The sequence below is a fragment of the Molothrus aeneus genome, chromosome 7 (assembly GCF_037042795.1).
Source record: "Molothrus aeneus isolate 106 chromosome 7, BPBGC_Maene_1.0, whole genome shotgun sequence".
In the NCBI taxonomy this organism is placed as follows: Eukaryota; Metazoa; Chordata; class Aves; order Passeriformes; family Icteridae; genus Molothrus; species Molothrus aeneus.
This window is the reverse complement of record NC_089652.1, coordinates 1,802,681-1,820,402: the sequence shown is the minus strand read 5'-3', so window position 1 is coordinate 1,820,402 and position 17,722 is coordinate 1,802,681. Positions and strand designations below refer to the sequence as shown.

The window sequence follows — 17,722 nt, the reverse complement described above, 5'->3', positions numbered from 1 at the left end:
GAATTTTTTGTGCTTCTTCACCTGGGTATTTCCCAAGCTGGAAACTGGAGGAAGGTGGCAGGTGGGGGGCTCTCAGGTTGAGGAGCAGCCCCTCTGTTTGCTGGCACATCTAGGAAAATTTTGGCCTGGTGATGATGGCTGTTTCCATTCTAGCAGCAAATTTGAGGAGTCTGAAGGGGCTGTGTCGGCTTGGCTGGTGGCGCTCAATGGTGAAAGAGCTGCCAAGATTAATAAAAACATGAGGCTTATCTGTTGCATCCACCACATCTATCAGCTGGCTGAACTCTGCTGCTGGTTATGCAGCCTTTTATCACACCTGTGATTACACATTTACCACAGAGCAGATAAAGCAAGGATAGAAAGTTGGGCTGGGGCAGAGATTGCTGAGAAGCACGGCGCGAGCGCCGGAGCTCCTGTGCTGCCGCGGGTTTCCTTCCCTGGAAGTCTTCACGTGATCCCTGCAGGAATGGCCCCAGGGCTCAGGGCTTCTCCACCAGTTGTGCTTCTGCACCTGTCCCTGCTGGGCCTGGCTGCTGCTGGGAAGCTGCTGGTGGTGCCGGTGGATGGGAGCCACTGGCTCAGCATGCAGGAATTGCTGGACATGCTCCAGCAGAAGGGACATGAGGTGGTGGTGGTGGCACCTGAAGTCTCCTTGCACATCAAACCATCCAAGAACTTTGTGATGAAAATGTATCCAGTGCCTTTCACTCGGGAAGAGATGGATAAAATTTTCAAAGGGTCAGTAATGGATTTATTTAAAGGAGGACCTTTTCTGGAAAGAGTCATTAGACAGTACCAACAGGCAAAGAAGACCTCTGCTCTGTTCCTGGCCACTTGCACACACTTAATCCACAACAAGGAGCTCATCAGGTACCTTGAGGAGAGCAAGTTTGATGCCGTCCTCACAGATCCTGTCCTCCCTTGTGGGGCAATACTGGCCGAGTATCTTTCCCTGCCTTCTGTGTATTTCCTGCAGCAAATTCCATGTGGTTTGGAATATCAAGCCACGCAGTGCCCCAATCCCCCTTCCTATGTCCCCAGAGTATTTACAGACCTTACAGACCGCATGACCTTTCTCCAGCGGGTGAAGAACATGCTCTATGACATCCCCAATTTCTTCCTCTGCAACGTTGTCTTCCAACCTTATGCAGAACTGGCTTCGGAGTTCCTGCAGCGGGAGGTGACCGTGCCGGATCTCCTGCGCCAGGCTTCCATTTGGCTCATGAAGCTGGACTTTGTCTTGCACTTCCCAAAACCCTTGATGCCCAACATGGTTTTGATTAGTGGAGTAAATTGTGCTTACAAGAAGCTAAGTCAGGTGGGTCACGCTCTGTTTTCTCTTCTTGTCCTTGCAGGCTTTGGAAATCTCTGGGAAGCTGAAACACAGCTTTCATTAGAAAGGAGGGTTTGAAACTGCTCGTGCTTTGCAGGGAGGTGCTGTTTCTGGTATCTGGGAATGATTATAGGAGTAGAAAGGTAGAGAAAATGTTGTATATGGAATTATCTCTGGCAGAATCCCCATTGGCTCTGTGCTCCCTGCTCAAGGCGGCTTTGGCTTTGGAGTAGGCTTTTGGTGTGTTGCAAGACACACTTTGATTTGAGGAGCACTCCATTTATCCTCCGTCTGATCTCCTCAGCAATTCTGTCTTTTTTTTTTATTTTCTTTTCCTTAAGGAAGGATTCTCTGTGCTTTGACTTTTTATAAACTCAGAAAACATTGTTACCTGGAAGGACATTAAAGGCCTCTCAGAGAACTTTCTATCAGAATATGTCCAGGTCAGGTTGTTCCTTTCTCTCTCTTGTCAAATTTTATGTATCTCCTCTAGAGAACACACTTTATTATATCCAATTGATTCCTGAATCCAGTTTGAATTTTCCATGTTGCAGTGATTGTTGCCTTTTGTCCTGTCACTGTTAATCTCATTTTTTTCTTTAACTTTTTGTCATCTCCTGCATTCAAGCTGTTGTGCACCTTTCCTGTGGCATGAAATTATCCCATTCCAGAGGCACAACTTTGCATCTGCCTTTGCTGACCTTCATGAGGCCTTTATAGGCCCATTTTTCCAGCTTGTATATCCCAGGCCAGTGATGCTCTATAGGTAAATTTATATCCAACATCAAAAAAACAAAGTATAAGTTACTTTATTCTTCTAAAATTAATTCATTTCAGCCGGTTTTTTAATGTGCTTTCAAATAGATTTTGTGGTATGCAGAGTATCCTCATGGATCCTATTTTTAATAATAACTATTCCTATTGGGTTTTTCAGATATTTGCTTTACAAAATGCTGAGATAAGTCTGATATTTCAGAAAAAGCTCAATCTCACTCAGTAAAAATGGAGGATTTTTAAGATGATTCAAACTTAGCACTCAGGCTAGAAAAGCAGAGAGGGAATAAAGTGCACAGCTAAACCTATGATAATTATGGCAGAGGTTTGTAAAATCTGGAAAATCATAGCTAAAGGCACAAGGGTTACTGATAGTTTTTCCCAATATTTGTCCTATGACTAACACTGAAATGCAACAAGCTTAGAGCAAACAAAGAGGAGTGTGTTTTCACACCATGGCCCAAAAAAACCCAAATCAGCCTCTTAAGAGGTGCAGATTTTTTTTTTTTTTTAGACAAACCCTCTGAATTTAAAAGGGATTTAGGGGGTAAATAAGAGGTGCAGGCTGCCTGCCAGGATTTGTAAGCTTACAGGAGAGATAATCATGGATTCCCTTAGCTCAGATATTTGCTGTACTGTTTCCAGCTTACAACCTTGGCACTTAGTTCTGTACTTTTGTTTGACTTTCTCCTGCTATCTCACCTTTGGAATGGGCTGGACTTGTGGACTTCAGTCTCTGCACTAGTAAACACCTGGAGGGTGTTCATGTGCTGCTCAAAATCCGGTGTCACAACTTCTATGAACTTTTGCTGAACTTCTGTGAACTTCTTTTTTTTTTTTTTCCTTCAAACTTTTTTGAGTTTGCCCTCAAGGGTTTGGGTTGAGGGGGTTTTCTTACCTCTTTAGTGTTGTTTTATAGGGTTTTGTTTTAGTGTCTCACAGATGATACAAGTTTGGCTGAAATGTTAGCAGAACTTAACTAGGTGGGAGTGATTTGGTACCAAATACGAGGATTTGAGAGGCCTTTATGCAGGGTAAGAGTGTTTCTGCAACTCTGAGTTCACTCCCTGAGTATGTACTGCCACCTTAAGGCTTGATGAATGCTGCATCACCTCATTATTTGAGATATTTTTACCACAGAAAGGAGGAAAAGCAGCCCTGGCAGGTGAGAATCCCTTGCCTCTGCCTTCTGTAGTTTTTGGTCTTTGTTACCCTAATGCCAGCTAGAGCCACAGTTCTGTCTCACCAGCTGCAGAATAGGACTGCATCAAATCATGGAACTGTAAAGTTGGAAAAGCCCTCTAAAATCAGAGTCCAACCATTAATCCAGCACTGCCAGGTCTGCCATTAAACCGTGGCCCCAAGTGCCCCATCCACACGTTTCTTGAACGTTTCCAGGGATGGTGATTTCACCACTGCCCTGGACAGCCCCTTCCAGTGCTTGACAACCCTTTCCATGAAGAAATGTTTCCTAATATCCAATCTAAACCTCCCCACTGATGTCTGAAATTCCTTCCTATTTAGTGCATTTTCCATAAAAAATGCATAAAAGAACCCCTTTTCTTTAATAGGCCACATGGAGGACCTCCTCTCCAAATAAACATTTTAGGAAACAGTCTTAATCTTGGAATAACACTTAGGATTAGCCTTGGAGTGTATTTATCACACTCAGGTGCCTATGGCAAAGGCAGCCATTTCATGGATCAGATTTCCCATCATTCCTACCTGCTCCAAAAGAACCCTTCCAGGCCTGGAGAAACTGCTCAGTTTTCACTCTGTTCAGGAGTGCTTGGTTGGGGAGGTCTAAAAGATTCTGTCTTCTCCAGCCAGCTCTTGTCCAGGTACCATTTCTGTATCTTGTATTGCTCTTGTAAACTTGCAAACTTTTGGCATCCATCTTTTCCCTGTCCATGTAGAATATGCCTTAATGGCAGGTGAGATCTGCTTGGCCAGGCCCTTCTGTCTAGGAATATGGGCTTCCACATAGCATGTACCGCAGCCAAGCCTTCTGGAATTTGGGGAAGGGACTGCTATTAAGAACTTTCAAACCCATTTGTCCCGTAGCCTCTCACCCTGAACTCCCGTGGCCCCTCTTGAGCAAGAGCCCCGTATTCTGCTGCATCATTGCTTTTCAAAACGATGTTTAGCCTCGTGCCATTCACCTATGAACTCTGATGGCCCCTCTTGAGCACAAACTGTGCTTTCTGCTCTATCACTGCTTTGCTAAAAAGGTGAAAGGTGGTTGGTTAATGTGTTACCCAAACTTTGGTGACTCTGCTGCTCCATGTCCCAGCTCCAGCTTGCCATGGAAGACATTCTCTGAACTCCAGACACCTTTCTGAGCAAAAATTAAGGGGTTAGGTCTTGCTTGCCAACAGTGCAACACAGTGCTTGTGATATAAGCTCTGTGGAGTGGCCATAAATTTGATTACTGACTTGAATCTGGCCTGGGACAGTTGAGTGCACAGTGAGTCACTTGAAACAACCCTGACACAGCAAACCCCCTCCATGAACAACTGCTTTTTCTACTGATTATTCTGAATAATCAGAGATAACCTAAATGAATAGCAAAGCATAGGTGCCTTGATAGGACCTTAATCAAGGCTTTTATCAGCAATATGGTCTTTGAACTCCATAACTTGTATCAGTAAACATTTTGTAGAGATAAAATATTGACGTCCACCGCAATATAAATGAGATACAAGGAGATTTTTCTTCATATGCTGCTGAGGAGCAGCTAGTTTCTTTGCCTGCCCCATGACAGTTATGTGGAGGCACCAGGTACACGCTGGGCTTGTGCTTTTCCTTGCTTTCTGGAGTCTGGCAGATGGTGGGAAGCTCTTGGTGGTGCCTCAGGATGGAAGTCACTGGCTGAGCATGCGGATGGTCCTGGAGAAACTCTGGGAGAAGGGGCACGAAATCGTGGCCGTGGTTCCTGATGCTGCCTTACTCTTGAAAAGCTCCCAGTCCTTCACCATCAAAACGTATTCAGTGCCTTACACCCAGGAGTTTGTGGACCAATACTACCAGAAGCTGGGTGAAAATAGCTTTGAGACCCTAACGCTCTCATTTTTACTCAGCAACATCACAGAGCTGACCAACATGTTCACTTCTGCTTGTCGGCATCTCTTATCTGACAAAGAGCTCATGAGGTACCTCCAGGAGAGCAAATTCGATGCCATCATGATGGACCCTGTGCTGCCCTGTGGGCCCATTCTGGCTGAGTATCTCTCACTCCCCTCTGTGTACTTCATGCGTGGCCTTCCTTGCACCTTAGACTACAAAGCCGCGCAGTCTCCCAGCCCTGTATCCTACGTGCCCAAGACTTTATCGTCTCTTTCCGACCACATGGCGTTCCCAGAGCGAGTGAAGAACTTCCTGATTGGGCTCTCAGAGCCTTTGCTTTGCCGCCTGTTTTATTTGAAATACGAGAGCTTGGCCTCCGAGTTCCTGGAGAGGGATGTGACAATACAGGAGCTGTTCAGCCAAGCATCAGTGTGGCTGATGAGATACGACTTTGTTTTTGAGTATCCGCGCCCCATCATGCCCAACATGGTCTATGTTGGAGGCATCAACTGTCTGCAGAAGAAGCCACTCTCAAAGGTTTGTCGTTGCTTGCCCTGAGGGTGCTTGTTCAGCGTGTGCTTTCTTTAAGTGTTTCCTATAATGATATTTGTGTGCTTGAGGCAGGGTGTGATCAAATCCCAGGATGGCATGGGAATGGGAATCTTAGGCTTTGAGATGATCACAAGGCTTGCTGAATGGTTTTTCTCCAGGAGAGCTCAGGTCGAGTTGTCACCATCACTCGTGGCACGCTCTATGTCCACTCAAAATAATTCTAGGTCAGAGGATTTAATATCCCTAAGGAATGTGGAATGCCAGTTAATTGTAGGAGACTTGATTGAACAAAAATTGGAAATATAGAATTAACTCCGTGGATATACCCAGGCACTTTTGCTGTGCCACTGAACATGAGGCTGGGTGAACCACAGAACATCAGGAGAGGGGATCAGCCTGGGTTTTAGGAAAAAGTTCTTCCCCCGGAGAGAGCTGGGCACTGACCAGGCTCCCCAGGGAATGTGCACAGCCCCAAGGCTGCCAGAGCTCCAGGAGGGTTTGGACATTGCTCTTGGGGATTCACAGGGTGGGATTGTTGGGGTGTCCATGCAGGGCCACGGGTTGGATCGATGATCCCTGAGGGTCAGGAAATTCTAACTGGGGATATTCCATGTGCACCAACAGCCCAAAACCAGGGGTGTGCAAAGACAGCAGAGGGAGCTCTGCTGCTTCTGGATTTGTGCAAGCAGCAGTACAAGATAGCAAATAAGAGGATGGTTGGGAAAGGAAGCCTTCAGGATTCTAACTACTGACCCTTGTTCAGATTCCCCTCGTGCTGTGCAAATAGTGCAGATATCCCCAGGCTATTCTGCTTTCAGACACTGTGGTGTGTGACAGCAGGAGTTATTGCTCTGCTTACAATACATTTACTACTGTAAATTCAGGGCTTTGACTTTGATAACTGCTGTGATAGAGCAACAAATCTGGAGATAAACCTTTACAACCATCAAACCTCTGTCAATATTCTTGGTTACACTCTGGGGGCACAAAGCAATCCAAAGGTCAGATTTGTGCCGAGTTCCATGTCCAATCATTGCAGTGGACTCAAGGTAGGGGGTTGATCATTAATTGGATGTTAATGATGTAGTGATTGCTGGTCAGCCCATTCATGGCTCTCATTCAGCCTCTCAGCCCCACAGGCTGTTGGTCACTCCTCCCTCCTGGTGTCAGTCCAAACATTCAGCTTCACCTCATGGCAGCCACTCACTGAAAGCCTTCTCTGTGAACAGATGATAAACCCAATATTTACCCACAGTTAAAAATTACCCCAATTTCTGCCTGTTAAAAATTAAAAACCCACCTTAGTTAAAATTCAAGTGGAAAGCACCCCGTGATTCATTCCTTGTCCCCGGCCGCAGTTTCACCGCCGTTTATAACTTCGCTAGTGGCACCAGGGAAATGGTTTCTCCAAAGCCAGGATTTCTTTCTCTTGCCTCTTGGGCTGTGTTTTTCCTGCTGCTGTGGACCTCTGGTGAAGGTGGGAAGCTCTTGGTCATACCCATTGATGGCAGCCACTGGCTCAGCACACTCCCAATCATAGAGAAGCTCAGGGACCAGGGACACGAAATCGTGGTGGTTGCGCCGGAGATAAATTTGCGGATCCATTCATCCCCAATTTACACCTTGAAAACCTACCCTGTGTCCTACACCAAGGAGTTTGTGGAGGCAGAGTTTAAAGAGATGGGCCACAGGAGTTTCACACCTCAACCCTTCTTGAAAAAACTGTCCAAAATTGCCAATTTTACAAGCATGTTCTTGGATTCCTGCAAGCGTCTGCTGTCCGAGAAAGAGCTGATCCGTTACCTTGAAGGAAGCAAATTTGATGCCATCTTTATGGATCCCTTTTTCCCATGTGGGCAGATACTGGCAGAACATCTGTCCCTGCCCTCCGTGTACTTCCTGCGGGGGCTGCCATGCAGCGTGGAATTCCAGGCCACAATGTGTCCCAGCCCTCCTTCCTACGTCCCGCGGTTCTTCACGCGCTCCACGGACCGCATGTCCTTCTGGAAGCGCCTGGGCAACCTCCTGGCCACCCTGGGCAGCTCCCTGGCCTGCTCTGTCCTTTATTCCCCCTATGATCCCTTGATCCGGGAGTTCCTGCAGCGGGAGGCGACCGTGCCCGAGCTGTTCAGCCACGCCGCTGTTTGGCTCATGAAATACGACTTTGTCTTTGAGTACCCCAGGCCCCTCATGCCCAACATGGTCTTGGTCGGAGGCATAGGCTGCACTCGGGAAAACAAATTATCCCAGGTTAGTTCCCGTTTTTTTTACCACGAATTCAGCTGTGGGTGCACTGTGAGCTCCTCTCCAGGAGATGGAGCTCCCAGGCTGGAATAAAGGATGCCGGGTGGAAGTGGCTGGGAGTGCATTCTACACCGCTGCATTCCTTCGAGAATGAGGGAAAAGTTACCTTGTGGGGCACCTCGGCATTCCCATTCCCTTTTCCTTTTTCCTGTCTCTAGCTTTCTTAAGAGGGCAGTGGAGGGACAGCTCCAATCTCTGCTCTCTGTGGCTAGGGACAGAACCGGAGGGAATGGCTGGAGCTGTGTTGGGGATGTTTAGGTTGGATTTTAGGAAAAGATTCTCCTCCCAGAGGGTGCTGGCACTGCCCAGGCTCCCCAGGGAATGGGCACAGCCCCGAGGCTGCCAGAGCTCCAGGAGTGTTTGGACAACACTCCCAGGGATGCCCAGGGTGGGATTGTTGGGGTGTCTGCGCAGGGACAGGGGTTGGATCGATGATCCATGTGAGTCCCTTCCAACTGAGGATGTTCCATGAACTTCAGACAGTTCAGGCAGACTGGAATTAAATCCCCACCACCAGTGAAGCAGCACCACTGCCACTTTTGTGTAAAATGCTCTGTACTGCAACTGTATTTTGCTTCAACTGTGCCAAAATTTCTCAGTATGGGATATCTCCCACTTTCCATTAAGAAATCCTACTAATTCTCTTATTTTTTGCATGAATCTCCACTGCAGATATTTTGTAATAGTATGAGCAGGTGCTGATTAAAACCGCTACTAAAATAATCTGCATATCCCCAAAGGAGGGCTGCAAAGAATTTCCTCATAGCAGGAGAACTTCTGAGCACAAAGTTGGACCTTGGAACTCAAAAATATCTAAAAAACAAAGCTGATGTCCCACAGAATATAAATAGGATTAAATACGCCTTGAGACAGCCACAAAAATATGGAAAAGAGCATAAACTGACAGAGTCAGTCTCTGTTGTCCCTGCCCATGGCAGGGAGTTGGAATGAGACAATCTATAAAGTCCCTTCCAACCCAAAGCATTCCATGGTTCTCTGGTTATCCCCTCAGATCCCAGAGATAACATGGCAATTGCCAGACTTACAGAAACATTTAGTTCATTGTTTCTCCCTTATTTAACTCTGATGCCTGCAACAATTTCCTCCAGTTTTGCCTTTCCTTCCTTGGCACAACCAAACATTTTTCTGTTTCAAAGAATTTTTGCTCCAGCCTTGGGCTGTTTTTTTCTGCTTCATTGGAATCTTTTTGTTCCTGGATTCCAGTGCTAGATCTCCTTCTAAATCACTCAAACAAAAGAGAGACAAAACTGGCAGCAGTTCAGTGTTATCACACCCAAAGCAGATACAATAAATCCAGATATTAGAAATTTGAGATACCTGCTGTCAGAACCGTCTTCCAGGATTTTAATTCTCTCTTGTAGCTGCGTGGCCTGGAAAGAAGAACATCAGCTCTGAATCCAGGCTTGGGTTAAATGTGCCCATTTTTACTTCCCAGACTCATTTTCTTTAGGATCATAGGACAGGTTGGATCAGAAGGGATGTTAAAGCCTATCCAGTCCAATCCCCTGCTGTGGGCAGGGACACTTTCCACTATCCCAGGTGGCTCCAAACCCCATCCCTCCTCCCCTTGGACAATTCCAGGGATCCAGGGGGAGCCACAGCTTCTCTGGGCACCCTGTGCTAGAAGCTTGTGAGGCCTCCCCACTCTCAAAGAGAATTTCTTCCTGATACCTAACACAAATTTCCCCTCTTCTGGTTTGAACCCATTGCTCCCTGTCCCATCACTGCAGTTCTTCATGAAGAGTCCTTCTCCAGCTTCCTTCTGGGTTTCTTCAGGCACTGGAAAGGGCCTCTGAGGTCTCCACACAAAAGTCTTCTCTGCTCCAGGCTGGAACAGGATGTCCCAGCCTGTCCCCATAAGGGAGGTGCTCCTGACTCCTTGTCAACTCCATGGTTCTCCTCTGGACTTGCTCCCACAGTCCCATGTCCTTCTCATGCTGATGATTCCAGAGCTGGATGCAGGATCCAGGTGTGGTCTCCCAAGAGGGGGAGAATCCCATCCCTGGACCTGCTGGCCGTGCAGCTTTGGATGCAGAACTGTCAATAACAACTCGTTTTCCTGGTCCCAGTTTTGTCGTGCTCACCGCTTGTTCTGTTGCCTTTCCAGAGAGTTCTGTGGGAAGGTGGCAGCAATTCCAGCCCCTGACAAGAGAAAGGGCTTTGACTAAAGGCTTGCTTTCCTTTGGCAGGAATTTGAAGCCATGGTGAACGCCTCTGGAGAACACGGCATCGTTGTCTTCTCGCTGGGCTCCATGGTGTCCGAGATTCCCATGAAGAAAGCCATGGAAATCGCGGAGGGCTTGGGAGCAGTCCCTCAGACGGTACTAATCCCCTCTTCCCCTGCCAGCAGAGCAGCTCCACGCTGCTCTCAGCTCCTCCCTCCCTTCTCCTGCTGGGATCTGACGTGGGCTTTGCTTCCCCTGCCAGGTCTTCTGGCGCTACACAGGCAAGGCACCCCCCAACCTGCCCAAGAACGTGAAGCTCGTCAAGTGGCTGCCTCAGAATGACCTCCTGGGTAGGTCTGACACCCTGGGCTGACACCAGGCTGCTGTGGTGAGGCCCCAAGGGCATCATCTGTGGGTCAGGTGGGAGTTACCGTCCCCTGACCCAGCACTGTGGGCCACAAACCTTCCTTTGCTGGTGGAGCTGGAGCTGGTCCGTTAGGAATTTGGCTGGGAATTGCCGAATTATGACACAGCTCTGTTTGAAAAGGCTTTCCAACACTCCAGTACCAGTCAAAGATGAGTCTTTCTGTCTGAGTAAGCAGTCTCAACAGCCAGCTGGGGTTTTGTCCTGTCTTCTGGCCTGAAAAGAAACTTCATGGTCCTCAAGGGAGCGCTTCCAGACAGGTCTTTGGGCTTTTAAAATGGTGGAATTGTTGCCAGGACTTGCTGGTAACAGAACAGGTTCAGCTGTGAGAGACCTTCACTACCATGGAAGAGATGGTGAAAAACTAATTGGTGGTAACATCCTTTCTAACCTCTCCTGGCTCTGGTTTAATCCTAAAGTTGGAGGATTACCCCAAACCAACACAGAGGCCTACAAAGTTCCAATCCCTAAGTCTGCCCATGAGGGATGATGCTCTCACAACAGCCCCAAATCCTTGATTTACCCCAACCACGGCCCTTTTTGCTGCATGTTCTTTCCCCAGGGACGTGTTGCTGGGAGTCAATAATTCCAGGAGCTGACACAAGCCTGTGCTTCCCTCCACAGCCCACCCCAAGACTCGTGCCTTCATCACCCACGGAGGCTCCCATGGCGTTTATGAGGGAATCTGCAACGCAGTGCCCATGGTGCTAATGCCTCTCTTTGGGGACCAGATGGACAACGCCAAGCGAGTGGAGTCCCGGGGAGCAGGGCTGACCCTCAACATCCTGGAGATGACTTCCACTGACATCTCCAATGCCCTGAAAGCTGTGATCAACGACAAAAAGTCAGTACCAGAGGCACTGCCTTCCCCCTTCTTACTGTGCAGCCCCAGCATGTTCACTTCCAGCTTAACAGGGTGTTTTTCTCTTCCTAAATGGCTTCTTGGATCAAAAGTTTGGATTTGAGAGCAGCTGCTTCCATGGAGAAGCTGATGCACACCCTGGGTTAACTCCAGGCTGTCCCCTTCAGTGGACAAGAGAAGGGAGGCTGCAGGGAGCAGGGGAGATGGGCTGGGAATGCAATGGAAGAAATCAAGTTGCCAGAAAAATTGTGTCACCTTCTTAAAGCCAAGGCAGTGACAGAGAGGGATTTGACACAAGTGTCAAGCAGCTTTTGTTCTCAAATCTCTGGTGACACAGGTCAGTGGGGTTAAATATCAAACATATTTATCACTCATTTATCTCACAGGTGAGTTTTCTCAGGCATTTTTCCCTCCCCTCAGTGCTCATGAGGAATTCTGTGAGCACAGAGAGCCTTGCCTGGCTCAGCAAGGCTGGACACTCCCAGCGCAGAGCAGGAGGCACCTGCAGGGATGCACTGAGGAGGCTCAGGGAATATCACAATGGCTGAACCCATTGTTTGAACCCATTGCTTCTCAAGTCAGCACACCCAAGGGGCTTAAAGGCAGCACAGAGATTTCTTTCAGACATAAGGACTCTTCCCTGCTCCCATTCGAGGGTGCCAAGGACTAAGAAACTCCACCACATTCCTGAGAAATAGCAGCTTATTGGCATTGTTTCCTACCCAATTTTTATGGCAATTAAATTGCCATATTTAATGGCAATTAAATTATTAATAATAATTATTATTGTAACACTATAACACTGCATCTAACAAAAACAATAATAATGCAGCTGGAAAAGCTGAGCTGGCCAGCTTTTCCACCCCCAGTCTCCCCTTTCAGCCAGAGACCTTCACCCCAGAGATTCTGCTGAGAGCTCAAACTGTTTTCCCTCTTTCTTTCTTTTTTTTTTTTTTTTTTTCTGGGCCTCTAACCAGCACTTGCTGGGCCTCTAACTTTGCCATTATCCTTCTCAAGGGGCTCAGTAGCACAAAAGCTGCGACTGCCCCATCCTTGGAAGTGTCCTGGATGGGGTTTGGAGCAACCCTGTGGGTGAGGGTGTTGGCAGCAGTCCCATTGGAATTGTGGCTGCAGCCCTCCTGCAGTGTCAGGTGTGGTTCTGTTGGTGCACGGATCCTGTAGAAGGGTGGAGTTTTCCTCTGAAGATCCAGTGGAAGAGGCAGCTTCTGTTCCTCTGGAAAATCCAGTGGAGAAGTTGTCTTGCTGTCCCAGGATCTCAGATTATATCCAGTTAGGAATGCTTGGCTCCTCCCTCTGGGCTCACATCTCCCAGTGGGATGCTGTAGTTTTTACCAGCCATGCAGTGACAGCATGGCTGATATCATGCCTGTTATCAGCAGTTGTCCCCCCAGAGGGAGGAGTGATTGTAGAAGAGATAAAGAAACTGCCCAGTGAACAGAAGACAGCTGCCATCCAGATGGCAAAGAGAGCACAGTTTGCTTGGCAATCTGGGACAACGATGAAGAGGAAATCAGGGACAAAGCCCTGTCCATGGGCTCTGCACTAGGTTAGCTATGGGGTCAGCAGCCAATGGTCTGAGGGCAGTGCCCTACAAGGCAGACAGGGCCGGCCAACAGGGGTACCACAACCAATGAGGAAACACAGAAAGGAGAAACCAGGAGAATTTGGGACACGTGGGGGAAGGAACAGGGGTGGATCAGTGTTGCAAGGCTCCATGGGGAGGGAAATCTTCTCTTTCAGCCTGGGTGGAGACTCTATGGCGTATCCTTCCAGGGATTTCCCCGAGGGGTTCAAAGGGTTCCACGTTCTCTCGGCAGGTACAAGGAGAACATCCAGCGCCTCTCCGACCTGCACCTGGACAGACCCATCCACCCTCTGGACCTGGCTGTGCACTGGGTGGAGTTTGTGATGAGGCACAAGGGGGCCCCTCACCTGCGCCCCGCCGCCCACGACCTCAACTGGGTGCAGTACCACTCGCTGGACGTCATCGCCTTCCTGGCCGCCATCACCTTCCTCTTCCTCTTCATCTCCTTCAAGTGCTGCCTCTGCTGCTGCCGCAGGTGCTGCTGCAAGAAGGGCAGGACAGGCAAGGCCACCAAAGCCAAGTCCCACTAGCACCTGGGGACGGTGGTGGGTGACTGAGCTCCTGCTCCAGATGCGGCAGCGGGGTCAGGGAACAGCTCGAATTTCACTGCAATGAATGAAACACTGTGATTTTCAGCCAAGGAATGATAGGGATCCTTTGAAACAGCAGCACGAGAAGGGCTGTTCCACTGATCTAATTTTGTCCTTTTAATTAAGAATGGGTTGTTAAAAATGCGTTGTGTAGGAGTGCTGCAGTCACTGGGGAAGGTCTGAGTGTGAAATGCCCGGCCCCTGGCTTCCACCTGTCAGTGTGCAGAGGACTCAGTGACTTTTTCTTTTAAACTCCACCTGCAGCAGAGATAGGTAGGGGTTTTGAAGGACTTTAGGAGAACCATCTGGTCAGATTGCTATTTGAAATCTCTGTGTGGCTGCTGTTGTAGGAGAGGCAAATGTTGTACACTCACAGTAGCTGTCACACAAACCAAGCTCTATGCACATCTTCATGGGTTTGCAAGACCCTGAACAGTATCAAGCTGCTGGAAAACCACTGGTGTTTCCCCCAAACTGCCCATCAGGCAGATGTGCTGTAGCTGGAGCTCACCTCTCCAAAGAGGAGATCTTTGTGAGCATTGCTTATAAACCCCCACAATTGATTTGCTCTTTGTAGGTGATGCTCAGGCAAGGACCCCAACCCCCAGCCCTATAAATAAACCCCAAATACCAAAAGTAAAGGCTGATGTGTTTTCTGACTTGAGAGTTATGGGGGGGGATGGTTGTTTGTTCATGGAAAAAGAGCTGGAGAAGGGACAGATTGAATCCCCCACGGTGTGAAAGCCACCTTGATACACAAAGCCCCTTCTCAGCATTCCTGTCTCTGCTGCCTGGTGACCTGGTCCTTGCTGAGGGGTGACATCCTGAGGCTGCCACAGCTCCCAGGTGAATATTCCAGGCTCTGAGCTGGGGGATCCCAGTGCACCAGGGCAGCACAGGTGTCCTGCTGAGCACCTGCTGCTGCTCTTTTCTCTGGCAGTTTGGAAAAGCAGGGGTTTCAGAGGGGGATGTGTGAAGTCCAAGACAGTCTCTGTCCTCGGCCTGTCCCCACTGCAGTGCCCAAATCTCCTGGACACCCACCCTGCCCACAACCTGCCCAGCACTTTTCTTCCCCTCCTCCTGCCCACCACAAACAGAAGGAGCCCTTTCTTTGGGCTGTGCAGACTCCCCATGGTGTGTGAGGGCTGAGCTGCTTGGAAATGCAGCTCCTGCAGCTCCACACCTTCCTGAGGTGACAGCAATGGCTGTGCCCGTGGCGCTGGTGACAGATGGAAAGGAGACCCTGCAGACCTCCCAGGGCTGTCACAGCACAGCCATGGTGGCTCCAGTCCTCTCTGAGCATCCCTGGCTCCCAGCAGTGTCCAATGCCAAAAAAACCCCGCTTCAGAATGTCCTTGAGGGGAAGTTCTCCGAGTGCCCTGCTGCAAACTGGCTCTGGATCAACCCAGTGACTTTCTCTGCATGGACAAGGGGAGAACTCTTTGATTTCAGATCAGAGGAGCACAACTGAGTAAAAAAAAAAAAATATATATATATCCCAATTGCAGCTCCAACCCCCTTGTGCAGGGGAAGCAAAACTGAAAGGAAGGAAGTTTTAAAATGCCCATCCCATGACTTATTTCATTTCAGAAATATTTTTAACACAGACAGAGAAAAACAGCAGCAGAATCCAGGAATCCTCTTCCTCCCTTCGCTCTCCTCACCCTCACTGCTTCATCCTGCTCTTGATTTTCCCTTGGAGAAGGAATGTGCAGGGCCAGGGCTGGAGAAGCCTCCCTGTGCCCAGCAGAGGCCACTCTGGGATCACCCAGAGGCAGGAGCAGGGACAAGGCCACCCTTCCCAGCAAGCCAGCCCAGGGGGGTGGCTGGAACTCCTGGGGCACTCGTTCATCCCCCAGCCAGGTGCTCCAGGAGTATGGACACAGCCAGGAGAGGGTTCCCAGAGCCAATTAGGAACCAAAGCACTTGGGACAAGAGGCTGTGGCTCAGAGGAAGGAGCTGGATCCTCACCACAGCTCGGGCCCCCCACACCTTCCCAGGATTGGTTAATTAGGGATGATGTCCCTTCTTATTGCCCCTCAACTGGGGGCCAAAAACCAGGGCAGAGCCTCCAGCCCAGCTTCCCTTGCTGGGAGATGGAGAAATCCACAGCCACAGCCCAGATTAAAGCCCCAGAGCTGACACTGGGGCACTTCCCAGAAGGGGAAACTGAGGCAGGGCCAGCCATTGCTCCTCTCCCCGAGCTCCTCAGAGCCCCAGGCACTGCAGCCTGAGCTTTGCCAGCAAATCCTTCAAATCTCAGGGAAAAAGCAGCAGCCAAAACGCCCTCACTGCCCTTGGAGAGCGGGGGTACAAACACCTCTCACCTCAGCAGCTCCCCCCACCCAGAGCTGGTGATTTCTGCTCCCACCCAGGGACCTTCTGAGTGTTTGTCTTATTTCCCCCTGGATTTCAACACCCGGTAAGTCTGGGAAAGAGCCAGTGCTGCTTCCCAGCTCTTCTGGACTGCTCAGACCCAGCTCAGCTGCAAATCATGGCCCCCAAGCCCTCTGGTTTTGGGCTGGGGTGTCCTGGGGGACACAGCAGCCCTGGCCCTGGGGGCAGGACACAGCCAGCATCCTCTCCCTGCTTCCCACCAGCCAGACCACGGGAAATGACAGGAATTGCTGGCATTTTTCTGCAGCCACAGGGTTTCTCAGCCTCAGCCCAGTCCTCTAGGGCAACAGGGAGGTTTTCCCACTGCTGCCATGGGAGCTCGGGGTGGATCTCGGGCTCCTCCTGCTCCCCAGTGTGGGGGTCCATGGAGACCCCTGGCCCACAGGGACACACCAGGGTGTGCAAGCCCTGTCCAACCTGGCCTTGGACATTTCCAGGGCTCTAGGGGCAGCCACAGCTTCCCTGGGAAACCTCATCACCCTCAGAGGGAAGAATTTCTTCCTAATGTTCCATCTAAACCTATTTTCTGTCAGCTGAAAGCCATTGCCCCTTGGAGGGGAATTTATAAATAAATATTTATATCTTTGTAAATACTAAAATAAATTTTATATTAATAAATATTTATGTATTTATAAATAAATATCCTGGTTATTTCCAGGCACAGGAACACTCCATCTTCCTTACCTGGGGCTCTTCTTTACCTCCACCCACAGGTGGGTCCCTTGCCCTGGACACTCTCACTTGGATGCTCTCACTCAGACCTGCAATTAATAATTTAATTCATTTATTTGCTAATCTACCTTTTGGGTGGCTTTGTAAAAAGCAAATACTCACTGCTGCTGGTACCCAGGCACGACTCCAGTTTGGGGAGGTTTTCCAGGAGCTCATTTCCCACTGTGGGAAACCATTGGGAAGATGAGGAGTGCATCCCACCTCCCTGAGGAGTGTGGATGAGGGAAACCAACCTGCCAGGAGCAGCACCAGCCTCATTTAACCAAAACCACCCAAACCCATGTGCAAAAATCAGTGGCTTTGGGATTGCAGCTGAGATGGTGCAGCCTGGGGAGCAGTGCAGGGATAATGCTGTGGGAGCAAGCATGGGAAGGGGTCCAGAAGATGCTTTGGCCCCTGTATCATGCCCCAGAGCTGTTCTGCAGCATCCCAGAGGGTTTGGTACTGCAGATGTCCCAGGGCAGTTTGGATCCCTGGCACCAGCAATCCCAGGCAGTTTCAGCTGGAGCAGCCACAGAGACCTCAGATTAATTATCACCTGCAGAGGTGTTTTCAGGAGTTTATTTATAGGTGAATGGGATGAAACCTGGGGAAAAGGGGTTGCCAAAATGTCTGAGACAAAGGGCAGGACAGACTCTCCCTCCACGGGAGAGAGCATCAATTCCCTTTCTTTTCAGGAAGGGTGAAAGGTCTCCTGTGCCAGATCTGATTGCTCAGGGTGAGAAGAGAGAGTCATGGAGCAAATCCAAATCTCCTGCCTGCCTTATTGAGCCTGTGCCCAAAACCCAGCCTGAACAGGAATGCCACCACAGCCTGGCTTAGTTTAGGGGAGGGGGGGACATGGTCCCTGCTTCACTGGGGCAGATGCCTCTGTGGTTCAGCCCCAGGGACTCAGT

General features: G+C 49.3%; 1 protein-coding gene across 1 annotated transcript; it reads left to right on the top strand.

Moving 5' to 3' along the window:
• Nucleotides 1–466: 466 nt before the first annotated feature.
• On the top strand, nt 467–13,637 carry LOC136558605 (UDP-glucuronosyltransferase 1A1-like). The gene is made up of 6 exons (XM_066553168.1): nt 467–1,227; nt 5,617–5,710; nt 10,240–10,371; nt 10,478–10,565; nt 11,264–11,483; nt 13,340–13,637. The coding sequence occupies exons 1-6, from the start codon at nt 467–469 to the stop codon at nt 13,635–13,637; spliced, it is 1,593 nt and encodes a 530-aa protein (XP_066409265.1).
• Nucleotides 13,638–17,722: the final 4,085 nt, after the last annotated feature.

Coding starts and splice junctions, on each gene's coding strand:
- LOC136558605 (XM_066553168.1), top strand. CDS start 467: ATGGCCCCAGGGCTCAGGGCTTCTCCACCAGTTGTGCTTCTGCACCTG. Junction 5,711..10,239: donor AGAAGAAGCCACTCTCAAAG/GTTTGTCGTTGC, acceptor TTCCTTTGGCAG/GAATTTGAAGCCATGGTGAA. Junction 11,484..13,339: donor GCTGTGATCAACGACAAAAA/GTCAGTACCAGA, acceptor TTCTCTCGGCAG/GTACAAGGAGAACATCCAGC.